Below are 22,720 nucleotides of genomic sequence, written 5' to 3' on the forward strand. Positions count from 1 at the left end.
GACACCAAAAAGTCCTTTTCCAAGCAACATGCTCATCCCTGGGGTGCATTATTCGTAAGCCAAAGGAACTGAATTCCCTATGTGGCAGCAAGTGCTTTGGAGGTCATGCAATTGTTTTGATCATCATGAAGCTATGCTTACCTGGCTCCAGCTCAGACACATGGCACTCTTCGACAGCTCCGGAGGGGCTGTGGACTTTAGCATCGATCTTGCCCTTTGCCCCATTCAGCCTTATAGCAAAGGATGCTGGCTGATTAACTTTTAATCCAGACTCCTGAGAATGCAACAGTCAGATTATCAATTCAAACTTTCGTTTCAGACAGCACAAGATTTGTGGCAGGGAGATAACCACTTCAGCATGAGGGTTTTTTAGATTTTAACAAAAGGCATAAAGTTGTGACTTGCATTAACTCTCAAATCAGATGCTCTCTCCCTCTTAGGGGGTGGCTGATTTAGGAGTCACCCACGTTGGCTAGGCTGACTTTTCCCATGGTAACAGACTGTTTTTGGAAGCCAAACAATTGTGCCACGTCAAAGAGAGGCAAGTTTACAATACTAGTCCCCCATTATCACTGAGGTCAGTCCCACAGTATTCAGGAACTCGATTTAAAGGATGCTTAAGCTATAGCTTCATTTTCAGCCCTTTCATTCACTCCAGATTCATTCAGGGAAAAGCCTCTGATAATCCTGATAATAAATGTCTGAAAGAGTAATATGCATGTTTATATTTGCCACAAGAGGCTGCATTTAGAACGCCATCAGTAGATGTCTCAAACATGAGAAAGTAATTTAAAACCTGAAACCAGATGTTGTGGCGCTGTCAGGCCATTGGTGGAAGGTGAGGCATCTCCACATTTGAGCCACAGTGGTCCTTGACCAGCACAGCCCATGCAGCTATCCAGCAGTAATCTCTCACGCTTAACATACTTTACCTCATTTTGTTTTCAACTAAATCCTGAAGAGGGAAATAAATGCAACTGAGTAGAACTGAGGTACAATGTATAAACAAGTCCCTGATGTGGGTTTAGTAGAAGTTGATGATGCACAATGGACTCCATTACAGAATACTCAGCTTTATCTGCCTCTCCAGGACTTAATTGAAGTGAGTATTCCTGTCAAAGAGTCTTTAAATGAAACACAAGGCAAACATCAATACCACAGTGACTAATTAACGCCCTTGTAACTCCAGGTTAGAAGAGATACTATTGGATCAGGCTATCATGGTTCATTTACACAGCTGAGGTGGAGAATTCCTGCAGCCCCGGCAAACTCCTGGGGATCACAACTGGGACATAACCAAAAAAAAGCCCTAACTGAAGTACTAATCACCACTCAAGGAGGACTGAGGTACAGTATATTTAGACAAAGATTCTCAGTCTCACATCCAAGCTTCTGCCTTTGGAGATTTCAGTCAGGCCTTTAATGTTACTTGTATTTTAATGCCTCTAACCACACACATACACAAATTATACAGTGAGGTTACCAGATGAGCCTAGAGCAGCTACAAAGCTGTGATTCACTCTGAGATTCACTACCTTTCATGAATCATCTGAGCTGTGACTCTGTGGTTTTGTGGCATCAGGCAGAGCAAATCTGCACCGTGACCTCACAGCAGGGCCAGCTCTGTCTGCCTGGCCAAGCTGCATTGATAGCACAGGGCTGCGTGGCTGGGACATCTCACCCATGGAAATGTAGCTCTTCATGCACGTGCCAAATGAGGAACCTGGTACCAGCATAATCACTGGTGGTTCACCTCTAAATTTCAGTTCTTCTTGTCCTTCCCCTAGCTAATGGCATGGGAAATATGTCTTAGCTCTTCCAATGCTATTTCTGGAGCCTCTCATTCCTAGTCCCCAAGTGTTATCACCTACAACACACTCATTTGAGCCTTCTGCCTTTGAACTCTGACTAGCCAGAGTTACCCAGGGGCCAGCTGCAAAAAATCTCTCTGGCTGCAAGCTGAGCTTGAAAACAAGCACCAACCAAGACAAGGCTATTACTAAGAAGAAAGGACAACCATTTTGATTTTGGAGAACAAGGACGAAATCAGTCTCTGTGGTAAGCTGTAGAGATGTTTCCTTATGTCTCACCTGAAGACTAGTGACAGTGAGCCTGCGAGCATCATCGGAAGGGGCGATGACAGGAACCAGGTAGGGGCTTTCAGGAATGTGCTCATCATTGAACTTTATGGACACCTCATAGTTGCCTGCAGAGAGAAGAGAAGCAGTGAGTGTCCTTAGTTTCTTCGAAAGTCACAATCAGTGTTGTTTCCATGTGATTTGGTCTCAGTATGTACCTGGCTCTTGAACTATATATGATGCACCACAAGATCCATCTTTATGGTCATCAAAGGTGATCTCTGCTTTACTTGGGCCTTCTACAGCAATAGACAGTCCTCCAGCTCCAGCTTCCCGCGTCCATATGCTGAACTCAGCTGTTGAAGCACACAAGAGCACACACAAGAGTTAAGTTTGCTGCTGCTGATGGGTGGCAGCTCCCTCCTAACAGACTGTAAAGTTCCACACTTGACCGTATTTGAAGAATAGCAGCTCATCCCAACATACTGGGAGGTACTACTTAGCAGTTTCTGCAGGAGCTCCTGTTAGCCAAAACACTGCACTGCAGACCTGCACACAGCAGATTCTGGAGCCCACTGAGAGCAGAGGAACTCACCTGGAACACCTGTCTCTCCACGCTCCAGCCCCGGGCCTCCAGCTCTCACTTTATGGGCTCCTCCCTCACCCAGTGGCCCCACGGTGAACTGGAAGGGGCTGCCTGGCACTGGCTGCCCTTTGTATTTGACATCCACAGTGTGGACCCCCATTTCTTGTGGCACAAAGCGGACACAGTAGGTGTTTTTGTCACACTCTACAATTTCAGCATCGAAGTTTCTCCCGGAGGGACTGGTTACCTGAGCTGTCATATCAGCACAATCAATTTCTAGCAAGAAGAGAATAGAAAAATGCAGATTAGAAAGTGACAAATGTTTTGGAAGCAGGACCTGAGCTCAAGTGAAGTGCAGTTGTACCCACTACAAATAACAGAAGAGGTACGCAGATGTTCATTGCATGCTCAGCAACCTGTGTGCTTCTGAGCAGAAAACCTGGCCAGCTGCAGCTTCCCAGGTGCTACAGAAGCAGATGAAGTGTCTGGATAAGTGCAGCCAGCTAAGCCTGGCCTACATGAGTCACAGTTTCCAGACAGCAGTACAAACATTCAACAGCCAACATGATCTTAAAAACCTGGAGCTGGAATGAGCTGTGCAGCCTATTCTCCAGCCTGCTGTACACAGAATAAATTAAATTAAGGCATCAACAGTATTTATTCCTCCATGTGTTGATCATGGTTATGCTTTTTTTTAACTATTTGAAAAGATACATTACCAGTGTTTCTTCCCCAAGCTATGTTTATGAGGATGTCTTTACAAAACTAAAGTTTGTATTTTCCCTGCTTCAAGTACTCCATGCTACACAAGTGCAAGTTGTGGTTTTGAGGATAAGGATGTTGTTGCTTACCTGGGATTTTTAGGTTCAGATCACATATGCTTCCTACTGTTGCAACAGAGGGAGCCCGTCTTGTTCGTGTGATGCTCTCCTTAACTCTTCCTTCACCACTTATCTTCACACTAAATGGGCTGCCTGTAAGTATCACAGCAAGTCATTCTTCCTCTGCTTATTACACATGCCACTGAGGGTCGAAATGAAAGCTTCCTCTGATTTGTAGGGGATTATAGGGGAACTTTTATACCCAACTAACAATCAGGCCCAAGTCAAACACATCCACGTAACCAGAATAATTTTGGACGCATGCTGCCTGGGGAGAACCTCCTCCAATCTTTGGGGCTTATGGTCCAAGCCAGATCACACAGCCCACCCAAATTCCAGAGTACTGGTCAGCCAGATAAGACTTCTCTTGTACTAATCAAAAATTTGCCCAACACTTCTGCTTACCTGGAATATGTTCATCTGCAAATTTAGTGGACACAATGTACACACCAGGCACAGTTGGAAAATAGGACACTTTGCAAGTTCCATCTTCTAGATCTTCAGTTTGGATCTCTACCTTGCTGGGTCCTTCAACCGCCAGTGAGATCCCACCATAACCTACAATACAGATAAGTTAGCCTCAGATTCCCAAAGCTCTACTCTAAATCTGACATAAAATAGTCCAAACCCATAGCAGGCACTAGTTGGTAGGTTTGTATCATAACGGGTACATGCGAGTTGCATGATGCCTTAATGGCATTTCTATACTCCTAATCAGTCAGAAACACAGCATGCATTCAGCTCCTAAATTTTCTGACTGTACCCCTTTTATTTCAATAACGTTGAAAATCTATCTACCAAGCTAAAAGTTATCCAAGGCTCCATTTTAAACCAACAGGGAAATAAGTATCTTCCTCATTTCCTTTTTGTTATACCAAATGATACCAGAGCCAGCACCACCCCAGAGACAGTCCCTGTGGGTTGTAACAAAGACATGAGCCAGGACCTTACAAAACATATTCTAAGTTAATAGTACTGTCTGTGGTTAGTAACTGACAGTGACTGTGTTTAATGGCAGCTGCTGCTTTGCAGCTTGTGACCTGGTGGTTGCATGCTGAGGGAGGCAGTGCCCTCCTGTAGAGTCAATATATATCTCATATGTATCTAATATATATCTCATAGCATCTCATGGTGCCTTTGGGAGGGAACTAACCAGCATCTCTTGTGTCTACAATGAAGTCACACATTTCAAAGGTTCGTCCTTCTACCAAGCCACGTCCAAAAACTCTTGCCCGTCTGGCATCCCCGATCTCAGATTGGACCACCATGATTGTTACAGGGCTGTTTGGTACATGGCTCCCATTTTTCTTGATGCTAACCAGATGTTCTCCTACTTCCCGTGGAATGAATGAGATGCCTACAAAGCAGAGAAATGTGACAAATTTATTCTGTTTTTATTAATGTTATACTCAATTTAAATGCCTTAATCACACCAAGAAATGAAGTACTGGAAGATCAGTGTCTTTACTCCTGTTGAAGTGTTGCTCTCAAGTAGACCACAAGGCCATTCATATATGCTGACAAAACTCACTTCAGCTGTAACCTGGCGTGCCACATGGAAGCTAAGACAGGAGGCCATTCTTCATACTTTTCTGTCTTTGGACAACTGTAGCAAACACTATCAGCTATTTGGTTGGACAGCCAAGAGGGAAGGAGCACAGAAGTCAGTCAGTTTACACAGTAAAGCAAACTGGAGTAAAGGCTATCATAGCAATCTCTCAGAGCTTACCAATGTGGTTATTGGGTAGCCTCTTCAGAAGACAAGGCTCATCACGACCAGATGGGGCTTTAATGCTGGCTGTTAGGAGACTGAGATCAGTCTCATTGATGTCCAACATGAAGTCAGCAGCAGAACCAAGCTTAACCTGAGACCGCCTTCTGTTATCATCTGAATACATAAAGAGAAACGATTCACAAAACATTACAAGGTTAAGTGCAGAACAAGTCAGAGGACTTCAAATTCCTGCCACAAACTAGGCTCCCCATGCTGTCAGAGGTTAATTTTTAATACTAAGTGCTTCCAGAAGTTTAAACTTTATACCTGTGATCTTGGCTGTGAATGGGCTGCCTGGAATGTGTTTGTCATTGTATTTGACCAAGATGCTGTAGTTCCCAGGTAGAGTAGGCAGGTATGTGACTGTGCATGTCCCATCTTTGTTATCAATGCAACTGATCTCTGCTTTTGAAGGTCCTTCAATAGCCAAGTCCAGCCCACCTAGGAAAAGAGTAGAGTGGCACTTCTGTAAATCTTTGTGAACATGAGGTCCAAAGAGAAATATCCAGTACCTGGTACTGAAAATGGAGCTTAAAATGAGCGTTTTCAAAGGACAGCAGCAAAACCAGCTCAGACCAAACCACTAAGGCCACAGTTCTATTCAGTCTTCAGATTTACCCAACAGTGATTCCACACCCAGTCATCTTCCACTAGAGATTTAAGTTGCTTTCAGTTTATTTTTAATTAAACAAATAATTTGTACCATAGGGTACATCTACTGCTCTCAGGAAGGTAACAAACCAGTTTTTACTGCAAGTTACAGTCTGATATTTGCATAAATCATTTGTGTAACATCAGAGATTCGTAGTTGAACAGATTAATGTAAATTAAAGCCAATGTGCATTAAACTACCAAGAAGTTCCTTGTTTAGGGTAAGATGGGTTTAAAGAACTGACTTACCCTCTCCTGCATCTTCTGTGACGATAGTGAAAGTTGCTGGTTTATTTGCAACCCCATAAATGAGGCCAGGCCCATAAGCAGACACACTGCCACTGTTGGGGTAATTGACATAGAACTGCAGAGGGCTCTCTAAAGGGGGAAAAAAACAAGATGCACTTTTAAGGATGAGTGGTCTGGACCACAAGAACTGATACCCATGTTCTTGAATGCCGTTCTCATTACGTGGTATCTGAAAAGACTTATTGTAACTGTAATGCACTTAAAAAACAAATAAGCCTCCATTTCCATCCTCAAAAGACACTTTTCCACAATTTGTGCCACATTCAGTCATGGAAGAGTGTTACTCTAATTACCAGAGATAAGCTTAAATGATGTTGCAATGAACAAGACCCTTTACAAGTTTATTTTTAGCACATTAAATCAGAACATGACTCAGAAGCAGGCTTTCAGTTCAGGCACTGATTCTGAATTTTGGTAGCACAGAATGAGGAACTAGCACAGCACATTGTCTGACTCAATGAACCTGAACTAGCAAATTTGAAGGGTATCCAAAAAATGTATTTGCCAGCCTGAGATTAGCTAAGCTGGTGCACAAGAACAAAAAGTACAGTCACCAACAACTAATAATAGTTTCAAAGAAGGCACAGATAGCTCTTCAGCCCAAAGTTAGATTCTGCAGCTGAGACAGTAAAAAGCTTGATTCATGACAACCTTCAAGAAAATCATTACAGCACATCATCTTTCTATCCCAGCACAGGGTAATGGTCTTAGTGAACCAATACATCAGACAGGTCAGCACCTCTGGGGGTGCTGTGTCCATAAAGTGCTGACGAGACCGAAGCAGCACCATGCATCACATCACTAAGCTCCCTACTTCAGCCTAAGTTATGCTGTGCTTCTGTATGAACAGAACCAGCACTCCCTCTCAGGCAGTGCTGAAGGTATTTTGTCTCATGTCTACACATCCTTCTACAGGTCTGCCCCTTTCTGCCCAGCCCCCCAAAGCCAACACGCCTGGAGAACCACAGGGCAGCTACAGCCTCCAGGAGAGGCAGAGCTTCCACAGAGGAGCTGGTGAAGCAAGGAGAAAAGAAGAGAAACAGAATGAAAGGCAGTGGTTTCTGATTGTTAAGAAGCAGACAGGAAGAAAAAAAAGACTACAGCATAATATGCATGTGTGTTTTATTTTATTGCAATCAGATGGAAAGAATAACTATAGTATTTTAGCCAATCAATTCTCCCCACAGTTTTGAGATTTTTTTTTTGCCAATGCAGTTTTAAGGATAAACACACACTGTAACCAGTAGTTTTGCTGTACACCATGGCAGTAAATTTCAACCTGAAAAACTGGCAGTTAGAAAATTGTATGTTTCTTCTTCATAATAAAATGCCACAAAAGCTAGTTTCCCAAAACCAAAATCCATTTTAAGCCTGGCTGGTGCTATTAAACCACAATGGAAGCTCATATGTCCTGGCACTTACTCCTTTGCTTTAGTTCTCTCTGGTCTGCTTGCAGAGAAGGGGCCACTGAATGATAAAATATGCTGGGCAGATCTTTCCACAGCATGTACGACTTAGCTACAGAACCTCACCAGGGAGCAGATACATCAGCAGGACTCTGCACTCACATTTGCATTGCTTGCTTTGTCAAGACTTACCTGGGATGTGATTTCCCATGTATTTTATGTGCATTTCATGCAGCCCAACCTCAGTAGGAGCATATTTCACTGTTACTGTGCCATCTTTGTTATCCACAATATCTGGTGTATCCGTCTTTCCAGAGGGCATGTGTACTTCCCCTACAAAAGGCCACCATGGGAGTTACAGAAGAAGCTGCCTGCTTCCCCTCTCCCACCCACAGAGAATTGTCTAGCCATTTTAAACAAGCATTTTAAATTGTTAAATTCCTTACCCACAGGCACAAATAGGAGACTAATGGGAACACTAACCAGACATGTTTTCTACTTAAGTTACATGAATACAAGGCAGTGGTAGACATCTGGCAAATGGTCCTGTGAACTTACAAACTCTACAGGCAGGGCTGTTTGCTGCAGCCACAGAGCTTTTCACAGCAAGCCGCATAAAAAGCACTAATCTACCTTGCAGCAAGATGCTCCCTCTTCTGCTGCACTTTTGAAAAGGAAAGGCTGACCCTTCAAGCTGGGACAGGCCAGGGCTTGGGGTGGGATTGCTGAGCTAAATGGCAGAGGGGACACAGCCCTTGTGTGCAGGAGTTTAGTGCAACCATGGTGCTACTGGAGCAGAGCTCTCAGCTGCCAGACCTGTAGAAGAGGGGTCACCTGCTTTGGAGAAGGTATGTAACAGGAATGCAGAATTAACTGCTTTATAGCATCTGCAGAAAAGAAATAATGGAGCTTATCAAGAATGCATGTAGCTGCTCCAGAAGGGAAAAAGCATCAACAAGCCCTACAGTGCAGTAGCTCACAGCCTAGCACTGAAGGCCACAGCAACACCAAGAATCCCCTCATTTAACTCAAACCATTGGAGGGGCATATCCTACTCATCCTCAGGGGGTGCCACTCAATGTGAAATTAAACAGCTACACCGCTGGCAGGATACAAACCTCCCACACACACTGTGGTCTAGACCACCCAGTCTGTCAGCTGCAAAAGGATAAACACACTAACAAAAAACATAAATCTCCCTGAGAGGCACTCCAGGTACCTGTTATTTCTCCTTTCCTTACAGCAAATGGGATAACCATATCAAAGGGCCTGAACCCCATGCCGTTCATGTCTCCAACGGGGACATAAGCTTCTTCTGTAACCTAAAGCAAGCAAAAAGATGGGTCACTTCAAAAAGGCTGGTAGAGCCAAACGTGCACTGAACAACTCCACTGCAAGCACAAGCAGAAGAGAGCGTGCGGTGATTATTGCAGCCAGCCAAAGACTGGGCTCAACCAGAGTAGTGTCTGGTCAAGCTCTCCTTTACAACACCACACCGCAGAGCAGAGCAAATCAAACACGGTGCGGATGGAACACATGCTGGAAAAAAGTGAGAGATAAAAATGGAACACTAAGGGGTGGGAAGACAGTGTACTGCACACAAGACCCAAAGTGGCTCCATCTGAAAGGATTTAGTTGCTTAAGGCCTGGAAGAGAAAGTGATTTTTAGATGGGGCAGAATGATTGCAACACAAAATGGACAAAAGAAACAAGTTTCACAATGCGACTCTGAACTCAAGACACTGATTTTACTGGGAAAACAAAGCAGTGCACTCAGAGTGCTTTTGCCAACAGCAGACATTTCAGGAGTGGAAGCTGTGGGTGCAATGATCCTCTTCATGTTTACATGAATTTATCTCGAGACTCCCTTCAAGCAGCAAAGAAAAAACAAGGTCTGGATCCCAAGAACAATTGATGAAACACAAATAATGAACACAATGACCAGAGCGATCAAGCAGTCCCAAGAAGCAGGCTGTCATCTGAAATGGAACACAGACGGGGAGCTGAAAAATGTAAAAATTGTGTACCCAAGGGCGGAATCCGGGGGGGGAAGCGCCCACTGGCTCCTGCGACTGTGCGGCGACATCATCTGCATCTACAGCCTGGGCAGGGGTAGAGGCAGGTTAGCTGTTACTAGATGTTATTCTGGCATGGAGACATTCCCACCTTCTAACAGTTCAGAACATACTGCTCCTTCCAGTTCAACACTTTTCCTCCCACTGCATAGCCCTCCCAGTCCTCTTGCCATAGCAAAGATCTGCCATTTCCCAGATCCTGTCAGAGAAGCTGGGAAACTGCCCTTACCTGCAGGCACTGGGCTAAGCCATCAGCGGTACAGCAAAGGGACAAAGCCAGAACCTGCCGTTGTTGGATGCTTGGGAGGGAAGCGGAAGGCTGTTCCTGAACACTGGTGGAACTGAGTATCAATTCAATTTGATTTCTTAGTGGACTGGTACAGTGAGGGAAGGGGAAGGTTGAAACCTAAGATGAGAGTCCCTGAGCACTGTGCAGCGCAACATGCCAGCTGGGAGACAGAGGAGCCGGCGGCTGTGGGAACGCTGCTCCAGCTCACGCTCTTGGGTGAATGACCCAGCCCACATCCAGCCATAGCAGCAAAGCCATTCTTCTGATTCATAGCTGGGACTGCGTCGTCAAGACGCCGAATGTGTTTTCTCCCCTGGCGCAGCCGTTCTTCTCACCAGGCATGCCAAGAGCATGACTTGCAAATTCCCATCTCTCCCATTAACCCAACACAACTGGCTGGGACTGACACCCATGCAGGCAGCTCCCCCAGGCTCAGCCATCCCAGCCCCTCCTGCCCATTTACACCGCTGCAAACCACCCTAATGAAATAACCCACTGGAAACTTCTGCATGGATGGACTCCACTAAGAAAAGCAATGCAAAACAGAAATGCTGCTGTTTCAGTGTCCCCAGCTGAGACATCCAAATCAAACACATACTGTATCAGTCAGCTAGGAAGTGGGAATTTTGGCTGGCCAGGACTGGGCTCCCTCACCTTGAGAGGTATTTCCTGTGGTGAACCTTGAGCAGTGACCAAGTGTCATCTCTCTCAAGGAAATCTTCAGACACCCATAGCAATCTGCCAGGCTGACAGGTAGGAAGAGCCAGAGTTGCTGGCCCCAGAGACTGGCCCACAAGCTCCATCTGGACTCAGTACAACAGTACAGTCCTGTGATTTCAGGGACTGAGATGCACCAGAAGCTGCTTGGGCGGAGATTACAAGACCAGGAATTGTTTTGCCAACACAGAGAGATTTCTTCATAAGAAGGGCTTCTGTGAGCCCTGAGAGACACCTAGTCTGCTTCACAGGGGGCTGAAGTACTGTTTGCTAAGTGTGGAGTACTGTACATTGGAAGGAAGATAATTAGAAGGAGGGGAATTTGGCTATAACAGTTTAACTAGCACTTACAAATAATTTTAAAGTGTGAGCTAACAGTCTGCTTCCCTGGGATCTGCAGCAGACTGTTCCTTATTTTGGGATCAACTTAATAAAAAGTGAGAGACAGAGAATGCAGAGCACTCTATCCGACAATGGCCAGCATAATTAGTTGTAGAAGTTGATTGCAACCCTTACATCATTTAGAAAAAGAGCTACATGGTCAGGAAATGAAAAACAAATTTCTTCAGAAAAGCCAAGTCTTCATCCCCTGATGGTTTCTAATCCACTTCACTTAACTGTATTGCCTGCCCAAAATAAGCTCTGCAAGGAACAAGGATTCATTAGCTCCTGCTAGCCTAATAAATAACTGAACAAACATTTACACACAGAGTTAACCTACTGCTGAATAAAACATGGCAGCAGGAATCTGAGTGGGAGGTACTTCTGGAGCAAAACTGGCTTACCATGACAGTGAAAGGACTGTTGGGAATGTCCACCCCACCAAAGCGGACATAAATCACATAGGTTCCTGGTTTGGCAGCAGTGTAGAAGATATCGTAAGTCCCGTCCTCATTTTCAACAACATCTGCTTCAGCTTCTGTCCCATCTGGCGTGAGGACGGTACACGTCACTTTTCCCTTCCCTGCTGATTTGGCGTCTACCACAAAGCCAACCTCCTCACCAGTCTTCACAGTGGGTGCAATTCCAGGACCTACAAGGCAATTTTCATTACAGGAAGTGTTCACAGGACAGTTTTCCCAGGTAGACTGCCTGTGAGGTGCCTGGGGAGCATGGCATCAAGACACTGGTCTCATGGAGCCACAGATGTGGTATTGGGAGCAGAGATGTACAACAGGGGACATTTGTAAAATTGGTCAGCACAGTGGTATGCAAGAGCTGGCTACCAGCTCTTCTTCTCCTATGCAATCAGAGAGGCTGGGTGGGAACAGACAGGAAAAAAGCTAAGTCTGAAGAAAGCAATGCCTTAACCCATACTCTTATCATCCTACTCCTTTAAGCAGAGCCAAAGGCACTTTCTTCTGCCAGCAACTCAGCTGCACTGCTTTAACATAAACCTCCCTGTGTAAGCAGCTATAAAAGGGCACAGTAGCAACCATGGCCACATTTTCTCCACCATTATCCACAAAAGATTTTCCACTGTTCTGCCACACATCCTAAAAAAAGAACATCATGCAACAATGCCAAAATTGTAGCAATCAGCTCTAGCTTGAAGAACACTGTGTTTAAATGAGAACTATTATGTCTTATTTGCAGTAGTGCATATTGAATACTCCTGCTTCTGACCCTCACGTGTTACCAGGTAAGTGGCTCATTTTCAAGTGGCAATGAACCTGCTCGTTTAATACCTTGGCAGCATTCCAGCACTTACTCCTACAGTGATTGTATTTCAGCTTTACAGCACTGAATCAGAACCACTTCTTGGAAACAGGAAATTTTTGCTGGCACCTGGCAGTAATCTCCATATCAGTTACTTTGAATAGTTAGTGACTTGAGTTACTTGGAAAAGTATCAGATTTACCCATTAAGGCATCTTTTAAAGAAACTTTGAGGCAAAGAGGGTATCTCTTTTTTCCTTCCATTGTGTCAGGAACATATTTCTGTTTAAAACAACTTGAAAGCAGCCAGCTCATGGACAGGCTTCAGTAAACTCTAACTGCACAATGCCCAGGTCCAGCACAATGCCCACACACTCTCACAGGTCTACAACAACAGATTTGGTTTCCTTGTTCAATTTGGCCTTGCCTACTTTATTTATTTATTCTACAGTCAAGGGACTTAATGTTCAGTGGTATTCTTGTAACTAGTTCCTGTCACTTCTGCTCCCTGCCACAGCCTCCTGGAAGGTGGGAGCACACCACAGTGACCAGCCCAAAGCCACGTGATGAACGCCCATCCTTAAAACCTTTATGCTCCTACAGCAAAAAAATCTGGAGTTCCCTACACCAAGGCAATGATTTTTTGAGTCATAGTAATATCTCATCTTTAGGGTCTCTTCTTCCCAAAAGCCTGTTCAGACTTGGGCCAATCTTGACCAGGCAGAAAAGCAGCAGAAACCTCCGCTAACACCCAGCCTGAATAGGCTTTGCTAATATAGAAGCACATGACCAGCTATTTATATCCTCAGAATTAATCCTGTTGTAGCTTGCAATAAAAAGCTTCTTGCGACGCTCACTGAGCATAATGCAGTGGACACACGCATTCGTGCTATTTCTAAATCAAATTCACTGAAGTCCTCAGCTAGATTTATTGATGCCAAAACAAGTATCAGACAGTTGCATCTGGCTGTTTATAACAGCCCAGGCAGTCTGGCAGATTATGCTCAGGCTGCAAGAGATCCCTGCTCACCCACAGGGTGGACACTTCTTCATCTTTAGGAACACCACTTCTGTAAGAGCAGCCAGACTACATAAGTCTCAAGCATGTCTTGTACAGCCACCACATCCAACTGTACCATGCTCAGAAAGCAGCTTTACACCCAGAATAAACAACAGCAAAGACAGGAGTCAAACACTCACCTGTGGCCAAACACTTGCTGGCATCCCCAGCTGGAGATGCCCGGATGCGGTAGGGAGAGGCCGGGATATCATCTCCACCGTACTTGACACCAATCGTGTAGCGGCCTGTTTTGTCAGGGACATAGGTGACTGTGTAAGTGCCATCCTTGTTGTCATGAATGTCCACTCTCTTGGGTTTGCCCTCTTGGTCCTGAGGAATGTAAACCAGAAGATTTAAGTACTATGAAGGTTTTGAATTTCCTTAGCTGGGCATAAAATCTGTTCACAGCCATTCTTAGGTGGTCTCAAACAGATACAGAATTGCAGCTTTTTTAAGTTTAAAGATATTTTGCTCAAAGATTAGTTACAAAATGGAGTATTAGGAACAGAAAGGTATCAGACCACTGTAAAATAATCAATGCTATCATTAACTACTCTTTGGTTGAAATGAGAACGTTTATAAGAGCAGCAAACCATTTTAATGAACTTTTTATTAATTATAAGAAGTTCAGGCTTCACTATCATACTGTTGGAAACAAAGAACACTTCCCAGCTCCCTGAGGGACAAATGGGCAGTCACAATGTGCAGCTCTTTCCTGAGTAAGCACTGGGTAGCCTTGGCCAGCTGCTCCCTGAAAGGTCAGAGGGCAGGGGGAAGCATTACTGGAGTCTGCTGTCAACCCTCCTGCATGAAGCTGCTGGCACACTGCAAAGCCTACAGTTAAAAGGAGGTCTATGTAGCCCCTTCAACTACCATTTCTCATCAGCTGCAAAGCTCAAAGCATTTTAGAAAGTCTTCCAAGCCTGCTTACAGGGAATCACATGTTGACTCCATTTTTGTATTTTATGACCTAACACTGCCTGGGGTACAGTATAAACTGCAAAGGACTTGAGATTTTAGGTACAGCACAAAAGACCTTACTTCTTTCATGAAGGCTTGTGAAACACTGGACATTCAACAGCTCAGAATAAGAAGCAAACAAAGACTGGCAGAAGGATCACCAATGCACTCCTGCCAGGACTTGTGGAACTTGATCTTCAAAACCCCAGCCAGGCTGGAAGCTCCGATAAGCATTTTGGATCCTTTAAGAGCACACTTGCATGCCAGAATTAATGGCAACTGCTTTGGTGCACCTGAGCAGGCATTGAGACAGGACAGGACCAAGAATGCAGAAGGGCAAGTACAACCGGGCAAACCATGACCTAGGCATGCCAGAGCTCAGCTCTGTGCTTTATGGTCCCTTAACCAGAAACCTTTTCACTGAGGCCACAGAGTCCAGGCACCAGGAACTTTGGAAAGGGTAGTAACAAAGATAAACCAAAGCATTCCTGCAGTATCTCCTTAAGCTGCTTATGACTTCTGGCATTTTGGTAATTTATCATAACATGATGCTCAGACTGGTCCTTATCTCATGGCCTTGCTGAACACTGCTAGAAGACTGCCTCTATTTCAAATGCCAGTATTTTCATAATCTTACAAGAAATTACTTATCTCTTTTTGGGCATTTGCAGAGTGTAAGGTTAGGCAAGAGCCAAATAGAGCATATCTGATGACCTTAAGACAGAAGTTTCACAAAAGCACTCTCAAGAGCTTCACAAATGCAGAGTGCAAGACCTTCTTGTACCATTAGGGTCCAGTCAGCAGCCCAGTCTCCAGGACACTGGGTATGTTAGGATAAAGCTGCAGACAATTCTGAAAGGAGAGACTCATGCCCACCTAGAAAATACATTTCCTGTCCTGCTTGGTTTTGTCACTTACCGTGATCTGTACAGCCAGAAGTCCCTGCCCAGCATCCTTAGCATCCACAGCAAACTCCACAGGCAGGCTGGCTAGGATGCCATAGGAACTGAGCCCTGGTCCACTCGCTGTCACTTTACTGGCATCATACGTAGGAAGCACCTTCACCTTGAAGGGACTTAAAAAGCAACCCATTATTTCCCCTCTTCCCAAGTCAATGGCTGATAGTTGCTGCAGTACATGCTGAGGTATCTGTGGATACAGCCCTCTTACACTGTCTGCTTCCACAGTGGGCTCAAAACACCATTGAACCCTGAAGTCATGCAAGGAGCTGCACTGGTTAAGTAGAAAGGACCACAGCCAGTCCTTAAATGGTGCTCATGTGCTGGGAGAACACAACTGGACTGTTAAATCTTCAGTTTTCCAAAGTTTCTCTTATCAACTTACCTGCGAGGAATCTCTTCATCAGCATATTTGACAGTGATCATGTAGGGTCCCTCCTGCATAGGGGTGTACACCACGGTGTGGGTGCCATCTCCATTGTCCACCACATTAACAGGTCCCACAACTCCTAAAAAAGCAACATATGATTTTCTCAGCTATGCTATTAAAATCCAGTCATTTGCTACACAAAGCTACAAGATGCACTGCTCATTTACAGCTGGCAGCAAATTTCAATTTTCTTTTTCAATGAAAGCAACAGGCATGAATCAATGATCAGTTTCCCTTATTTTGTATTCAAAGCCATTGACTTGAGATAGATTTTTTTTATCCACTGCTCTCTGGGTTCCCATCTTCTTGCTGTAAACAAAAGCTAGCATGAAAATATTGAAGAAAGGTCTGCTTTTCAGTACAGTCTAGGTCCAGAGCAATTGCTAAAAGTGCACTGAAGATCTTTCAAGACAGAAAATGAATAATGTTTGTAATTGTCTGAACTGTCATTTACAAGATTACTTATTATTACTGGGACCCCCTGTACAGAATTGAGCTCTAAAGCCAGTTGGTGTGCAGCATTCACCAGCTGAGTCTTTCTGCCTAGGCAAGAACACCCTGCAAGCTGCCAAAGACCTAAGAGAGCAGGATCAATTATGTCAATTTGCATTAAGCTAAATCTACAACAGATTATGTGACATATTAGTTCAGATCAACACACAAACCAGTTTACAATTACAAGTTGGCTTTAAAACACAGAAAGGATTAGTAGTAAAGCAAACACAAAAGAAATGTATATAGTTGCCATGCACAGCCTAAAAGCAACACCGTTGGTTCCCACTCCCTCCTGCAGATGATTCTTGTTGTTGCCAACCAGATTTCCAAGAACCAAAACTGCCAGTAGTTAGTGAGAGTTCAAACCTGTCTCAGTGTCACCCTTTGGACCACCTTTAAAGAAATCCGAAATTGCTTTCAATGGGGAGCGCCATCCCTGGGAATCCATCTCATCCGCTAGAATTAAAGAAGTGTTACCTGCAGGGCACCTGCACAGCAAGACCTGACACTCTTGTGGGGAGGCAGCTCTCACCTCCCAGCAAGGTGAGACTTGCAGCCAACAGGTACTCACTGCCAAGATCCTGTGCCACTGAGACACTGCTTTCTAGGTTAATGCAAACACCATTAATGCTAGCGCTCGAAGACCTTGTTGCTCTCTGGGGACCACTAAGCAGTTTCACCATGGTTCAGAGACTCCTGCAATCCACTGATACAGGTTTCCCAAGCCACTGCTCACATGTTAGAATTTGAATTTGCTTTTTGATATCTAAAACTTAACACACAATTATTCATTGGTGATGGTTACTCACATCACTTCTCCCAGCCCTGAAGATTAGGCGGTTAGGCTAAACTCAAAGTCACTATCCAAAGCAGTGCTGCCTAGCTCTCCTTTCAATGACATGTAGGTCAGCTGCCAAGGGGCACATGAGAGATGAAGAGGATCAGAGGGAAATACTCATTCAAGTGGCATCGCCACCATTGCAAGCAGGGCCAGGACCACATTACCTGCCCAAACACAGATATGGGCACAGACAGATGGAATCCTTTGGTTCTTACCTCTGGGTCCTGTCACCACCACTTCAAGAGGTGCTATTCCTGCCTTGCTGGTGTCCACAGTGAAGGACTGGGGGATTTTGGCTCGAACAGCTGTACCCAGACCTGGTCCTGCTATCTTCACCTTGCTGGGATCCACAACATCCTTCACAGGAACCTTGAAAGGACTGCCTGGAAGTTGACACAGTAAGTGTCAAACACCACAAGTTTAATAGTTACAGAGAACAAACGGTCTTTCCTCTCCTCTTTTCCTTAAGCTTTTTTATTACTATCCCTCAGCTGCAGGCAGGAATGGCAACCCCACAGCCTCCACACTATCCCTCTGCTTCTGCAAAAGCCAGAAGTGTATTGATGGTGCTTCCACATTTTCACAGAATTGTTGACAATTCTGTTGTGACTCATCTGTTTCTCACACCTCAGGAAAAAAGCCAAACATGAAAGAAACCAGAAGTGCAAATGAAGCATCATGGAGGCAACATGAGGAAACATCCCCTCTCATTGCAGAACAGGATCTTTAATGCATCCACATATCAAAGGACTATTTTCATGACCTGAAGTATTACACACCACGTGTATATAAGACCAGTTATTTGTCAAGGGTTAGTGTCTTCTTTCCTGTCCTACTCATCTGATCTGTACCTATCTGAGCAAATGCCACTGCCTTTTCTGCCTGAATTCTGAGGAAAAGCAGAAAGCCAAAATCACAGCAACATCCCACAGCACTAGGGAGATGCAGCCAACTGAGAACTCTGAGTCCATGGTTTGACTTCTTCCCTCTTCTGAAAGCCACTGAGAAGGAGCTCTTACCAGGAATATGCTCTCCCCCATATGTGATGTTAACATCGTAATCTCCTGGAACATAGGGAACATACTCGGCACTGCAGCTCCCATCTTTGTTATCTTTACAGCTGATTTTAGATTCTGAAGGTCCTTCAACAGTTATTCCAAGACCACCAATTCCTGCTCCTCTGCAAGACAGAAACACACATTGTTAGAATCACCTGCTTCTAAAGCAGCTCTGTAGCCTTCACATGCTCTGGCTGCATTTTTGTCCTTTTTGGAAATGTGCTATCCTGACTTCCAATGTTCAGCCTTCAGCATGTGCTGCCAGGCAAAGCCTTTCAGCACTACCTCACTCAGATCTTCCTAGAATTTTCTCCTCAGTAACTATCAATCCCTAATGTCAAATGCTTGCAAAGCAGAGTAGATGATGAGGTAGCACATACAGTCATCAGCTGGACACAGCTTGGCCTTTTTATAAATATTTGTACTGAGTTTAACATCCTGCATTGCACACACTACTACATTCCTCCACCCTCAGATATTCCTTCAAGATCGAACAGGCCCCATCACCTGGTGACAACCGAAAAGGCATTTGGCTGATTTGTAAAAGCTTCTATAAGTCCAGGTCCTTCTGCCTTCACACGTGATGGATGGCAGCCCTCTGCAACATTCACTCTGAAGGGACTGTTTGGCACAGGCACACCATCATATGTCACGTTGACTGTGTGCGGACCTGTTAAGAAGAGGGAAACATCTCCTGAATTCCCTAAATATGCTCATCACTTAACCTAATTCTACAAGATGCTACAGACTTAAATGTCAGTATATGGGTGAGAGTTTCCTCTTGCATTTCACAAGACTTCTCTAGTGTTTTGTAACTGATATTCCATCTACATACTGCTTTTCTAAAGACAATTTACCATAAAAGTCAGTTCTTCAAGTTAAAATAGAGCTACTTCCTGCAGAATCAGCTCCTCTACTGGCAGACCTCTTGCAAAGAAGCCAACAAGTTACTGGCAGACCTCAGGAGTTTGCCAAACGAAAGAGGCAGAAGAGCTGCTTGCTCTTAGTTTTCTTCTTTTAAGTAAAATAAAAGAAGCCCTGAGGTTACCCTTTTCAAAAGGCGTGTACTCCACTGAATATGTTCCATCGGCATTGTCTTGGATGAGACAGTCTGTGGGGGAGCCAGATGGGCTCGTGATCTGTGTCCTGATGTGGTCACCACCAGCCTTTGTTAAAGGTCGAGCATCCACAGTGAACTCAGTTGTAGCTTCTCGGAAAACATCTACAGGAAAAGTTTTGAAGAGTCACTTCAAGAAGTGCATATATTCAAACAACAAAACATTTGGTGAAGCAGCATGATAAACAACTTGTTTGGGATCGTGAAACTCCTGTCTGTCCAAGGATCACCACGGAAACATGCAAGGCTTTTACAACTTTCAACACTCAGAATACTCAGAAAGTACTGCCAGTCCTACAAATTCTAGTAATAGTTAGTCTCACCTTTTCCTTCAACTCCTGGCCCAAACACTTTAACTCTGCTTGTGTCCACAGCTGGCTCCACTTTGACCCGGGCTGGGAATTTAGGCACTTGCTCTCCTCCGTATCTCATCTTGATTGTGTACATGCCAGCTAAGAGTGGCACATAGGTAACAACATAGGTCCCATCTTTGTTTTCATCAATCTGGACCTCAGCTTTGGAACCAGTGTCTGACACGATGTCCACCCGCAGGTCCCCAGGACCTGCTTCTGTGCAGTCAACATTCAGAAGCCCTGCCTCGCCCACTTTGCCACGCTCCAGACCTGGGCCTGTGGCAATGACTTTAGAGACATCAAATGGCATTTCTATATCTGCCTTAAAGGGTGAACCAGGAATGTGAACTTCTTCAAAAAGGATGTTTACAAAATACTCTCCAGGCTTTGTAGGCAGGTAGGAGACAGAGCAGGTTCCATCACCGTTGTCTGAACATTCAATTTTAGCTTCGCATGGGCCTTCTACTGTCAAACCCAAACCTCCAGTTCCTGCCCCTTTGGTATCTATTGTAAATTGGGCTGGTTTTCCAACAAGGCCCCCTCGAAGACCTGGACCATGAGCTTTTACCTAGAAGAGAATAAGCAGTTGAGCTAAACAGCCTTTTCCATGTTATTGCCAGAAGACTTCCTAGTTAGACATGCTTGTACATGGAACTCATTTAACAGGCTCTTAAAAATATACAGAAGGCACTGTTTCCTTTACCACTCAGCTAATTTTTACTGTAAAGATGGTACTTCTCCCTCAGAAAGGTTTCTAGGCAAGGATACTTATAATCTCGCCATAGCTGTTTTTATATAGCCATGGGAAATAAAAGGTGGAAACGTTAAAATATTTGATGTCTGTACACATGTTTTTCTTGAAATACATTTCCTTAGAAAAATATCATCTTAATACATCAGAGATGCTTATCAGACAGATTTCTATTAAATTGGGAGCAATATTTAAATTTGCCACACTATGCAGGATACTTGCCATATTTTTGATTAGTTCAATGTTTTTTTTCAAATACAGTGTTACAGGAACGAATTCTACAAGTCATGGAGGCTGCAAAAGGAATCATTGAGCACTCTGAGTAAGGATGTTCCTGAGTATGTTTTGGCCAAGACCAAACCAAGTCTCATGCAATAGCCCACAACTCAGTTTTCAGGTGTCAGCTGCTGTTACAGCCCTACACTGTTCACTTACCTTGGAGGGGTCTGGAGGTAATGTAGCCTCCACAGTGTAGGGGCTCCCTGGGATTGGGTTGCCATCATAACTCACATCCACCACATACAGTCCTTCTTCCCGTGGGATGTATTTTGCAATGCTGCACTCCTTACCCAGAACTGGTTCCACCAGACATGGCACAGCTTTCCTCATAGGACTGGAAATATTAACCTCCAGTTTACCTTGCCCACCAGCTCCTTTGGTATCAATTACAAATTCCTGATCCTTCCCTACTTCCACTCCTGAAAAAGACAAAGCCCGTATTACATTACTTACTTAACATTACTTAACAATGATCTATGGAATCTGCCATGCACATTTCACTGAGGGAGCAGGTACCAGGAGAGCCCTCCCCAGTCTGCATTCCTCTGCAGGCAAAAAACCCTCCCAAGCCAAACAAAATGAAAAAAAGAAACCAACCAAAAACAAATGCTTGTTAATTGACACTACAAAGCTACAGGGGAAAACAAGACAAAGATGTGGTCTGACAATATCAGAGGCTCATTTCAGGAAAGCAACAATATTTCACAGCCTTAAGTTCTTCCACTTTTGGAAACAAAAAAGACTGTATGAATGACACAGTGCATTGTAACAGTTTGGGATGTTTGATCAGGCATTTAGACCTCAGGGAAACAGATTTCATCAGTGAGTGCTCAGCCTGGTGAAGCATCCAGCTCCGTTCACCACAAAGGACCAAAGCTCAAACACATGTTTTCTTCAAATTACTATGTAATCTCAGCAAAAAAAGAAAAAAAAAAAAAAAAAAAAGAAAAATCTAAATTGAAATTCAGTCCTCGAGAGGACCAACTAAATAAGTGTAGTCAAATTCATAAAGTTGGAGCTGGTTGATCCCCAGCTGTAGCAAGTTAAAAAGGAGATTGTTTTGCCTGCTCCTGTTCCAGCAGGACATGTTGGCTATCACCCAGACTCCAGAGACACTTCAGAGGATTCCAGCCCACAGGTACTTACTGTTTTCAAGTCCATTGACTCTAACTTTGCTTAGGTCTAGAGGAGCAGCAACGCCCACTGTGAAAGGGCTTTTAGGGATAGGATCACCACCGTAAGTTACCAAAACCTTCATTGGACCCTAGTTGGAGAATTTATATGTTAGCTCTGTTCCTCACTTGACACAGACATACCAACACCCAAGAAGTACATAACCACATCAACTAATCTATTTTATCTGGCCACAGCCAAATTTACTCGTTTATGGCCACTAAAGCTCTCATGCCACCGCAGCCCTCCAAAGTACTAAAAGGTTTTTATTTAATACAGGAAGAGCAAAAAAGACAGTTGTCTCCAACATTTAATTAGACTATATTCAAACTGCCTGGCAAAGCCTCCAGCTCAGGCTGGCTCCACCCTCCCGGCACTCAGACCCGACAGCTGAATAAATGTCCCACTGCTCCAGACCAGGTATCCCCTTCCACCATATGGAGAGGCCAAAGCTAAGACTGCAAAGAGGCCGTATTATTACAGCATCTGAAATACCAGGGGTTTAAGCTCTACAAGTCAGAAAGATTAATGCTCTTGTGTATTTTGGCTGGAATGCTGCACAGCCACGGCAAGCTCCAGCCCATGATGTGTGTTCCTTTTATTCTCTCCTACCGCAGTCCATATTTTAGCTATATTCACTGTTTGCTTACTTATCATTCTTGGCCGGTTCTGCTCCCAAGTGAAATAATCATGGATGTTTCATGGAAGCTAGCATGAATAGCTTCCATGATTATTTTTAGTTGCTTTTAGAAAACACACACATGGGTAGCTGTAGCAACACCACAAGATAGATAAGGCCAAATAAATAGCATTAAACCAA

General features: G+C 44.3%; 1 protein-coding gene across 4 annotated transcripts in view; it reads right to left on the reverse strand.

Annotated features, from left to right (window-relative positions):
• FLNB (filamin B) overlaps positions 1-22,720 on the reverse strand; it is a 69,784-nt gene that overhangs the window by 5,875 nt on the left and 41,189 nt on the right. Inside the window, exons 19-43 of one of the 4 annotated variants that reach the window (XM_062501006.1) lie at positions 21,874-21,991; positions 20,884-21,146; positions 19,668-20,265; positions 19,276-19,449; positions 18,735-18,897; positions 18,189-18,349; positions 17,385-17,552; positions 16,695-16,784; positions 15,789-15,912; positions 15,363-15,519; positions 13,625-13,814; positions 11,552-11,799; positions 9,713-9,787; positions 8,905-9,007; positions 7,878-8,018; positions 6,220-6,348; positions 5,587-5,760; positions 5,275-5,433; positions 4,699-4,902; positions 3,951-4,103; positions 3,516-3,638; positions 2,674-2,940; positions 2,297-2,434; positions 2,091-2,206; positions 142-274 (exon numbers count right to left, since the gene is read on the reverse strand). In XM_062501006.1, coding sequence (XP_062356990.1) covers positions 142-274; positions 2,091-2,206; positions 2,297-2,434; positions 2,674-2,940; positions 3,516-3,638; positions 3,951-4,103; positions 4,699-4,902; positions 5,275-5,433; positions 5,587-5,760; positions 6,220-6,348; positions 7,878-8,018; positions 8,905-9,007; positions 9,713-9,787; positions 11,552-11,799; positions 13,625-13,814; positions 15,363-15,519; positions 15,789-15,912; positions 16,695-16,784; positions 17,385-17,552; positions 18,189-18,349; positions 18,735-18,897; positions 19,276-19,449; positions 19,668-20,265; positions 20,884-21,146; positions 21,874-21,991 — 4,369 coding nt within the window. Of the gene's footprint in view, positions 1-141; positions 275-2,090; positions 2,207-2,296; positions 2,435-2,673; positions 2,941-3,515; positions 3,639-3,950; positions 4,104-4,698; positions 4,903-5,274; positions 5,434-5,586; positions 5,761-6,219; positions 6,349-7,873; positions 8,019-8,904; positions 9,008-9,712; positions 9,788-11,551; positions 11,800-13,624; positions 13,815-15,362; positions 15,520-15,788; positions 15,913-16,694; positions 16,785-17,384; positions 17,553-18,188; positions 18,350-18,734; positions 18,898-19,275; positions 19,450-19,667; positions 20,266-20,883; positions 21,147-21,873; positions 21,992-22,720 lie in introns of all 4 variants that reach the window. The other 3 variants (XM_062501004.1, XM_062501005.1, XM_062501007.1) reach the window with 3 other exon arrangements.

This window comes from Cinclus cinclus, chromosome 12 (assembly GCF_963662255.1).
Source record: "Cinclus cinclus chromosome 12, bCinCin1.1, whole genome shotgun sequence".
NCBI classification, from domain to species: Eukaryota; Metazoa; Chordata; class Aves; order Passeriformes; family Cinclidae; genus Cinclus; species Cinclus cinclus.